This window comes from Chlamydomonas reinhardtii, chromosome 11 (genome assembly GCF_000002595.2).
Source record: "Chlamydomonas reinhardtii strain CC-503 cw92 mt+ chromosome 11, whole genome shotgun sequence".
Lineage (NCBI taxonomy): Eukaryota > Viridiplantae > Chlorophyta > Chlorophyceae > Chlamydomonadales > Chlamydomonadaceae > Chlamydomonas > Chlamydomonas reinhardtii.
Window position 1 is genome coordinate 969104 of NC_057014.1, and position 9567 is coordinate 978670.

A 9567-nucleotide genomic window follows, 5' to 3' on the forward strand; every position below is an offset into this window, starting at 1 on the left:
TACTTAACTATAACGGGTAGCTCTCTGGCTTATACCCTCGCATGGGTTCCGGGTTAAGTCCTTGCATGGTGTATCGCACACACACTCTCGGAACTCCCCTACGTTCTCCCTTATGGATAGTTCTGACCGATATCTCAACACTCCCCCGCGGGCAGAACTCCATACTCAAATTACGTATCGCAATAGCATCCTACCTCAAATCATGTGCTACAAACAATCCCTGCATACCTCGTACTCTTGCCGCTTGTAGTCACTGTGCTACTGCAATCGTCCCATGTCCTCGTGTCCTCAAGATCACGTCTTTCTCTTTCTCACTGCATCGTCCATAATCAGCTCAAATCAATACGGTCTTCTACCGCAATCAATTTCATCCGGAAATCCATAATCATATCTGCACGGCTCCCCCGTGTCCGAATGCTCCCGCATCCGCTGTACTTACGGCTTCACTTCACCGTACCTGCGGTTTCACACACCGCATCATGCCGCACTACCGGCATCATAGCTTCAAGTGCTAGAGAGCCATACACATAAGATGATCTTTTAACATCATATGATAAGAGCATAACAGCAACTCTCAACCGCTGGCTTCACTTGCCATGTTCGTTCATCTGACTTCACTTGCCAGTCGTGGATCCTTGCCAGTCCGTGACTTCACTCGCCACATGTGACTTCACTCGCCACATAGCAAACCACTCTCAGTGCACTTCACTCGTGCAGACAGTAGCAAAGCTTCACTCGCATTTGCTCACACAATCTCAGGTGCTTCACTCACACCCCGTGCTTCACTTGCACGTCTCATACTGGTGCTTCACTCACACCGCGTGTCATACTCGCACGCATATCGTACTCACGATGCCTTACTCGCACCGACATACTCACGATGCTTTACTCGCACCGACAGCCCAACGTGGCCGTTCACATCCCATGCAGCACCGCAGCACTGTTCATGTCTCATGCAGCCCCTCCCGGGCGCTCACACATCCCCGTAGTCTATGCTCCACAGCATATTTTCTGCTCCTACGAACGCTACTAGGCGCGGACCCCCGGCCGCGCCCCCGGCCGTTTCCCTGGTCCTGGTTCACCGCCATCATGCGCCGGTCACTGCCGTCCCGGCCTACGCGTGCACCGCGCGCCTGGTTGCCACCGCCGCCCTCAGCGGCCTGCTCCGGGCACTCCCTCTGGAAATGTCCCCAGCCCTGGCACCTGTGGCACTGGACGTTCTCTTTGCTGCGCCAACGCCGCCCTCTTAGCTAGGACCTCCACCAACTCTCCATAGTGGAATGGTCACGCATGCTGAGGATAAGGCTTGCTTCCTCGCCATCCCGCGAGTACACACTCGACTCTCAACGAGTCCTTAGCAGCTTATCACCGGTCATTCTCCAAAGTGAGCGACCGACAAACTCCAGACGCGATGCCGTCCGCAAATTCCGGCCTCCTCGGCCGGTCACGCTGACTTTGCCTACATTATCCCGAGCCTAGTTGAGCAGCTCAAGGGATCTTGCGAGCATTTGCTGCGCCGCCTACTGGGCAGCCGCTTTCCTCGCTCATTGCGCTCAATGGCCTACAGCCTATTGGTTATCTTGTCTTTACTCGACAAAGCGCAACCCGCCGCAACTACGCGGGGCTCATAACCTGTTGAATGGTGATTACGACTATCGCTAGCCGGAAGTAGGGGCGGCTGACAGTCAGACTGTTTCGCACATTACATAGTACCACACTACTTAACTATAACGGGTAGCTCTCTGGCTTATACCCTCGCATGGGTTCCGGGTTAAGTCCTTGCATGGTGTATCGCACACACACTCTCGGAACTCCCCTACGTTCTCCCTTATGGATAGTTCTGACCGATATCTCAACAGCTATGTATCACCATTTTTGTGCAGGGGGTTGTTCTTGCGGACGAGGCGGATGGGGGTTGGGGCTGGGGGTGGGGCTGGGGGTGGGGCTGGGGGTTAGCGTGCCCCGGCCCCCGCAGGGGGCGCGGCGCACCTATACGTTTCAGAAAGGGGGGGCCTCCCCAAGTTGGCAAACACGTGTTCCCCGCTCCTGCCGACTGCACACGGCCATTATTTAAGCCATCCATTACACGAAGCTATTGTACACAAGGTAGAAGAGGCCCCAGCGACAAAGTTCCGATACCCGACTCGAGTCAGGGAACCTCGATCGCGAAAAAAACTGAGGCTAAACCATATTTCGCGCACTCTAACGCATAGAATGGTGTCCGATGCCTCAAGAAAGACAACTCTTTGGCCGATTTCATCGCACAGGCTGGTGCTGGTCCCAGGTAACTATCAGATACGTAGATTGCTGCAATTTCAGCACTTATGTATCTGTCAGGAGGCCCGTAGGCGCGTAAGCTGCGAGCGCGAGCACCTGTCCTTATTAGTGCCGTGCTGGCTGCCCCACAACGTGAGACCTATGAAGCTGAAACTCTGTTATAATTAAATTTGCAAAACGTGTAAGGCTGAACGGTTTTGCCGCAAGGGCGAACTTGAACTTACTTCGCGACGTCCAACCGTCCGACGTCCAATGCACAGCCCCGACCCCCCAGCACCGGCACCCAGATCACATTTTACTTATAGTGGAGTCTATATCTCGCGGTGGGGGACGGTATGACGGGTTTTGGTGCTGGGGGGGGGGGGTCGGCAGGGTGCGGGGCCGAGCTGCGGGCACACGGGGAGAAGTCCGCGCGCGCCCTCGCAATTTCACAGGGCGTTGGCCCAGCTATTAATATTAAATAAATACGTAAGTATTTAGAAGCTGCGCGGGCGAAAACGAGCGATTTTGCGTCCCTTAATTGGATCCCATTTCCCCAGACTCTAATTCCCCGATGAGGGCCCCGACTAGATGAGCAAGTACAAGCATTGGATGGGGCTGTGTGCGGAAGGAGCGGCACCACTGACCATGCAAGGGCACAGTAGAGCATTTATACCAGTTGCGCACCACAAGGCCTTGATGAGGTTCCGCCTATGCTGCTGGCCGCTTACTGCCAACCGCGCCTATGGACGACCTAGGGAGGAGAGGATTTGCCCGCTATGTGTTGCAAATGAAGTCGAAGATGAGAATCATGCGGTGTACGGCCTACGACCAGTTGCGTTTGGGTAGCGAGATCGATTTTACAGGCGGAATGCAGGCCGTCATGCAGAATGCGGACCCAGCCAGGTTAGCCGCGTTACTAGATTCCATTTGGGAGCACAGGAGCATAAGCACCCCCATTCGGGGACCAAACTAGCTGCATATATAAGTGTTGCAGGCGTTATAAGGGCCCCCCGGCCCGGGCCTAGGTTTCTACAAGGACAGGAATGCACGTCGTGCTCACCACCTTGTAACCACACACAACAACAACAAGGTTTGCGACCCCGACCCCGACCCCAACCTCGACCCCGACCCCGACCCCGACCCGGTCACCGGTCCGGGAGGTTGTGCGCACGCCAGCATCCGCAGTACCTTTGGTCCAACGTTTGTTACGACTCTGGCACTCAGATCATACCTGAGACTTCAGTCGCCACCCGTCGCCACTTCTACATCAGCCTCCTCTCGTGCTCGGCATTTTAACACCGTACATTGCGTCCCCTGTCACTTGACTCCCTGAGGGGCACGCTCCATGGATCGCATGGCGGTCCGCTAGTGGGGATGGCAAGTCCGGGGGGGGGGAGGGTAAGACATCAGCTGTCAGCCAGGGCCAGCCCGGATTCTGTCCCGCAAATTGCAAACGCATCACGCATGCAACGTCTAGCAGCGTGGCATGCGTAGGCTAATACGCCTGTCAGCAACCCGGGCGCCGGATTCACTGTGAAGGGCGCCTGGTTGGCGTGCCCCGGCCCCCGCAGGGGGCGCGGCGCACCCATACGTGTCAGAAAGCGGCAGTTGACGAAAAGTTGGGCAACACGTGTTCCCCGCTCCTGCCGACTGCACACAGGCATTAGTTAAGCCCCCTGTTACACGAAGCTGTTGTACACAAGGAAGAAGAGGCCCCAGCGACGCAGTTCCGATACCCGGCTCGAGTCCAGGGAACCCGACCGCGAAAATAGCTGAGATATAACTGATGCTGATACATTTAATATACGCTCAAACGCATAGAATGGAGTCCGATGCCTCAAGGAAGCCAATGTTGAGGCCGATATTATCGCAGAGGCTGGCGCTGTTCCAGCTGATTTATTAGATACATAAATTGCTCCAAAGTAAGCAATTGTAAATCCTTCAAAAGCCTCGTAGGCGTGTAAGCTGCGAGCGCGATCATCTGTCCTTAATACAGCCGCGCTGGCAGCCCCATATAGTGAGACCAATGAAGTTTAGACTCCGTAATCAAGATATTTGCAAAACGTGCAGGGTGAACGGTTTCGCCGCAAGGTCGAACTTTCTGCCTCGGTTGCGGCCTCGGCGAGCGCTGGCAGGTCCTGGGCTGGTGCTCCCGTGTGTGGCCTTAGCATGTGCCGGCTGTACGCAGTGTGCTGACGGCTCATCCCGTCCTGCCGTGCCATACCTCGGCTGTTCAGACTTGGCCTGTGCCACGCGCTCTTGGTGGCACATCAAGCTGCCTGCAGTGTAAATCTGTTCGGCAGTTCGGCTGTGTGTTCGGTCCCGCCCACGTTGCGACTCTGGCACTTGCTCTGAGGTCTATCTCAACTTCATTACCCGCCCTGCTTCGCCCCAGCTCAACATTCCTGCCTGCATGTGCGTGCCATGTTTGTTCAGCCAAACAGTGCCAAACACCGCTGTACGTTGCGTCCCATGTCACTTGACTCCCTGAGGGGCACGCCCCATGGATCGCATGGCGGTCCGCTAGTGGTCACATTTACACGAACTTCTTCGGACTCGGAATCGGAGGGAGAGTCTGGCGCCCGTAGACCCGCACGCCTCAACTGGCAAATAAGACTTGATGTCACCTGGTTTCAGCTACAAGTGAGCTCGAGTAAAAATGGCAGGGAAGCGCGGCCTAAAACGGAAGTTCGAGGAAAGCGCGCGGCGCGACTTGGCAACTTGTCGCCGGCTTCCGAACGTGGGACTGAGTAGAAATCGGTTCCGTTTACTTGACTTGCCAACAGGGCTGCGCACAACGCGCGCCCGCCGATTCCTTATTGAGTGTGATTGGCCCCATGGGGGTGGCGCTGAACAAGCGGAATCCAGGCGCTCAAGACTTCCTGTACACATCACCCCTAAAGTTGTCTTGACACATTATCGATATAGCAATTGTTCCAGATCCCCGCACACAACAGAGTGACCTGCAGCAATTTCCAGCGGCGCAACAGCATCCTTCGGGTGGTACCCGGTAGCAATAAGGTATGTTCATACTCGTGCATGCCTCGAATTGAAAGCTTAGGTGCACCGAAGGCCGCACAGGCGTTAAGGCCCCACCGAACTATTCCGAGTTGCGTGTTGCTGCGCTGTCTGTTGTACATGTACACATACCTTATGCATATGGCTCCAAAGCGCCCTAGAGGGCACGGGGTTGGCGCGCATGGTGGGCAGTTTGGCCTTCATCTTGGCTTGTCCGCTGCGAACTTCCAAGTGCACGATTTTTGTTTGACATGGGCCTATTTTGATGAATACGTATGCCGCTGACTATGCTGATGTATGCCGTAGCGCTGCCCGACTTCTCGTGACTCGGCGGACGTAGCAGGCCGTCAGGACGGGGCCACCCAAGAACAATGGCCACGATGACTCAGTGGGCGCTGCTCGTTGTATGCGCAAGCTGGTAAGTACAGAGCGTGCGCTCTATTCCATAGCAGATTCCACTGGTCCTTCATGAAAAGCCTAAAGGGAGTCGGAAGAGGCGCATGTGGGCCTTGCGACCCCCTCCCACCGTGCCCTCCCACCTTACCTCCCACCCTGCCGTAACCTTCCAGTCGCTTCCATCCGTTTGAGTGCCTTGTGAAAAGCGGACGCCCGGGCCGGGTTGGACCTTACACTGCCATCAAACGTTATCATTTGACGTTTCGCTCCCGTAGTAACCTCCATTCCCTCCCGTACGTCTTGCAGCTGCGGCGCTCTCCTGTCCGCTATGCCGGCTGCGGCTAGCTCCGTCCTCGCTGCTCAAGATGCGGGCGTCCAGCAGCCTCGGGGCAACAGGAGCCTGCGCGGAGGGGCGGCGGCACAGCCGCCGCCTGCTCCCACGTACGTGTACGCATGGGCAGGGCCCAAGGACCCCTCTCTGGGCGGAAAGGACTCCCTCTTTGTGATCTCGCTCGCGGGCAAAGAGTACGGCAAGGTGGTGACTGTCGTACCCACGCCGTACGCTGGGCTGGAGCCGCACCACTGCAGCCTGTCCGTGGACCGCCGTACACTGGCATGCGGCGGTCTGTTCGCTGCCCTGGCTAACGGCCCGGGAATTTTGTTCTTCAACGTTAGCAGCAACCCGCGCGCTCCCACGCTGATTGACCCCGCGACCGTTACCCAGCCCCGGTTTGGCGCCTTTGTGGACGAGTTCGTTCCCACCCCCGATGGTGAGTGCGTGTGCGTGAATCACGTGCACATGCGTGTGTGACACGGGCTCCAATGCTCCATGTTGACTTACATGGGTACCGCTAGCAGCAGCATTAACAGCCCACCTTCCCACCTGCGCACTTACAAAACCATCATGCTCCGCCGCCCACGCGCAGGCGGCTTCCTGGTCACGCTGATGGGAAGTCCCACGGGCGGTTCCCCCGGGCGCATCGCGCGCTACAACGCGGCGCGCCAGCTGGTGGGCGAGTACCCGGACCCCGCCAAGTTCCCCGACGCCGTCACCCTGCCCAGCTTCAACCCCCACGGTACGCGCATGACGCTTGGACCAGATCAGGAATGAAGGTCGCACACGTGTGTCCACCGCACGCGCCCCGAAGTTGTTGTGTCGCAGCCGGCCATGCACCTTTGTGCGTCCTGCCCGCCCCCATTCCATCAGCTTGGCACGGGGCAGCACACGCGGCGGTACATGCACCCAGTTGCTTTGTGGTGTGCACGTGTGCGCAGGCATGGGTGTGAGCTGGGGCCACAAGATCGCGCTGTCAGTTGATTACCTCGAGCCCGCATCCACCCTGAACGGCCAGGTGAGGGTAGTGCAATGCGTGATGAGGGGATGTGGGATGCCGCGGCACGCAAGTACAGCGGCACGATACTGCGGTGCCTGTTTGGAAAGGGTGTTTTCTTCCCGATCCAACGTTACCTTGGTCGCCCCCTCTCAACAACCAACGTTGCTCATCGTTCGCTCGCGGCGACAGGTCATCCAGAAGCGCTCCACGTTGCGCTTGTGGAACACCTCCAACTGGAGCGCCATCATGGAGACGATTGACGGCTCGGGCGCCGAGGGCCATATCAATGGTCCCATGGACGCCGTCGCGATCGGTGACACGGGTGAGCCGTTGCGCCGGGGAAGGGGGGGGGACAGCCGTGGGGGGCGGCGCACATGCCGATGTAGCGGGTGCCGATCAAGCACGAAGCCGGTCATGGGCGTGACGCGAGTGTACGTGAAGCCAGGCCACATGGCATCAGGTGCACTCCTGCTGGCTGCCGCCAAGCGCATTCAGGACTTCAAGCCTTGAGGTGCTTACCGTGTTGCCATGGCCCGACCCGTGAACAGGCACGTTCCTGTTTGGCGGCGGCAACGGATACATCTACTACCTGGACGGAAGGTCGGTGTGTGTGAGAACGTTACGGTCGAGAGCGACCCGTTGACCCGCGCAGGCGGTGGTCTAGGGCGCGGGCCCTCGCTTAATCCTTAAACCATGCACGCAACTGTTTCTGCATCCATGCATGCCGCACGCAGGGGCCCGGCTACTCCTCATTCGCCCAAGCTCGTGTGGGACCTGCTGGGTGGCGCCATGGACCGCACCAGTTACGGATGCATCCTGTACTCGTTCCGCAACGGCACACGCCTGCTGGCGTCCGCCTTCGTGCGCGACATGGTGCGTGCGGGTGCGGCACATGTATGGTGTATGGGTGGATGCATGTGGAGGCGCGGTCGAGGCCCGACACACGGCCATCACAGTAGCTGTTATGTGTCCTTCCTCTCCCTCATAGAAACCATAATGTCCCCCTGCACCCTTCAAATACAGGTCCAGCTGCTTGACACGACCAACCCCCTCAAGCCAAAGCTGTTGGATACGCTGCAGATGCCCAAGGGCGCGGGTGAGTTGCATGGGTCACAGCCGAGAGCGCGCACGACTACGTTCCACACCCTGCCTGTGTAAAAGTGGACGAGCGCAGGGGTGGACGAGGGCGTGGGCCGAGATGTGGACAGGCTACAAACCGTTCGCCGCTGGAAGGTCGCAGCGCTTCTTGGCAGCTTGCAAGTCCCCGAGTGCCATGAGTGACAGCAGCCGCTGCTGATTGCCATCGTCCCTATCTTATGCGGCGCACAGGCGGTCACGTTGTGCGGCTGAGCGCGGACGAGAGCATGGGCGCCGTGACCACATACTTCCTGGATGAGGGCGCTGTGGGCCAGGTGGGTGGATTGAATGTACGTGCGCTGGGACCCGTGTAGCTAGCTCGTGGCTAGCCAGCGGATAGATGGTGAGGTTATCCTAATAGTGGCTGCACATACAGCAGGGCAGATAGCCTGTGTACCGTGTGTGGCATCCACCGCCCTTTCTTTGCGTGCACAAGACGCCATCGCCACGGATACGTAGGTGCATGTGAGCAAAGCCAAGTAACCCTGCATGCATCTTACGGATGTTCACGCCTCGACTAAGCCACCCCGCTCCGTCCCCGCGCACGCCCCGCATGCGCACACACCTGCACACAGGTGCATTTCGAGGGTGACATGACTGTGCGCCTGTTCAAGCTAAACGCAAAGGCAACCAAGATCACCATCAACAAGCCCGTCAAGTCTGTGTTGGACTTTAAGAAGAAAATGGGCGCCCAGGGAGCGTTCCGGCCCCATGGCGTCGCGTTCTATTGAAAACCTTGTGATACCTCATCATAGGTTTGCTCGGGAAAGGGCGGCGTCATGTGAAGTCGCCCACGTACGGACCTCAATCGTATGCCTTGCATTCATCAACCACTTCACTGGCACTGCAAATTCTTGTGCTCAGCGGAGTATCAAGTGTTAATAAGGCGGTGCTGAACTGCTGTCTTCGTAAACCTCATCCAATGATCGGCCATTCATGTATGGGGTCGAGCGTAGAGTAATCGAAGGGGTGCGGGCAAGGCTGACAGATAATCGAAGCCGACGCAGGAAGGGCGGATGGATTCACACAAAGGTCTGGAGTGAGTGCGTGTGTTGGAGAGCACAAGGACAACAAAGCGCAAAGACAGTGCTGTATGCGATGCAGCAACGCGACGGTTTACGCATGTTGCCTGAAGTTACCTCGGGGAGTACGGTAGTCGAAACCGTTCCCGAGTAATACTAAGACATGCTGGGGACTGAAGGCGGTGTGTTGTGTGTGTGTATATGTGTGTGTGTGTGTGTGTGTGTGTGTGCGCGCGCGCGATGGGACCTGGCAAGGGGCAGGTGTAGTCGTGTGCAGTCCCATGGCTGATATGGCTGAGCCCCGAGAAACAAGTTACGTGCAACCCAGGCGCCGAATCAAAGTTTATCCAGCGAATCCAGTTCACAGCTGCCTGATGAGACCAGCTTAAGACCGCTAGCAC

The 9567-nt window shown here is 57.6% G+C and overlaps 1 protein-coding gene across 2 annotated transcripts; it reads left to right on the top strand.

The window, feature by feature from the left end:
• Positions 1–4830: 4830 nt before the first annotated feature.
• CHLRE_11g467664v5 (uncharacterized protein) lies at positions 4831–9499 on the top strand. 2 transcript variants are annotated; one of them, XM_043067417.1, is made up of 12 exons: positions 4831–4902; positions 5217–5280; positions 5584–5695; positions 5980–6443; positions 6600–6749; positions 6949–7025; positions 7197–7329; positions 7556–7607; positions 7742–7880; positions 8031–8103; positions 8337–8419; positions 8720–9499. In XM_043067417.1, exons 3-12 carry the CDS (start codon positions 5649–5651, stop codon positions 8873–8875), a joined length of 1374 nt encoding a protein of 457 aa, XP_042919414.1. In that variant the 5' UTR covers positions 4831–4902; positions 5217–5280; positions 5584–5648; the 3' UTR covers positions 8876–9499. The 2 variants fall into 2 exon arrangements, with proteins under 2 accessions (XP_042919414.1, XP_001698799.1); XM_001698747.3 differs by having other exon boundaries at positions 4831–5280.
• The last annotated feature ends 68 nt before the right edge of the window (positions 9500–9567 follow it).

Bases quoted from the DNA above. Each gene is read 5' to 3' on its own strand.
- CHLRE_11g467664v5 (XM_001698747.3), top strand. From the start codon at position 5,649: ATGGCCACGATGACTCAGTGGGCGCTGCTCGTTGTATGCGCAAGCTG. The intron at 7,330-7,555 runs GTGAGCCGTTGC...ACCCGTGAACAG, and splicing joins CGTCGCGATCGGTGACACGG to GCACGTTCCTGTTTGGCGGC. The intron at 8,420-8,719 runs GTGGGTGGATTG...ACCTGCACACAG, and splicing joins ATGAGGGCGCTGTGGGCCAG to GTGCATTTCGAGGGTGACAT.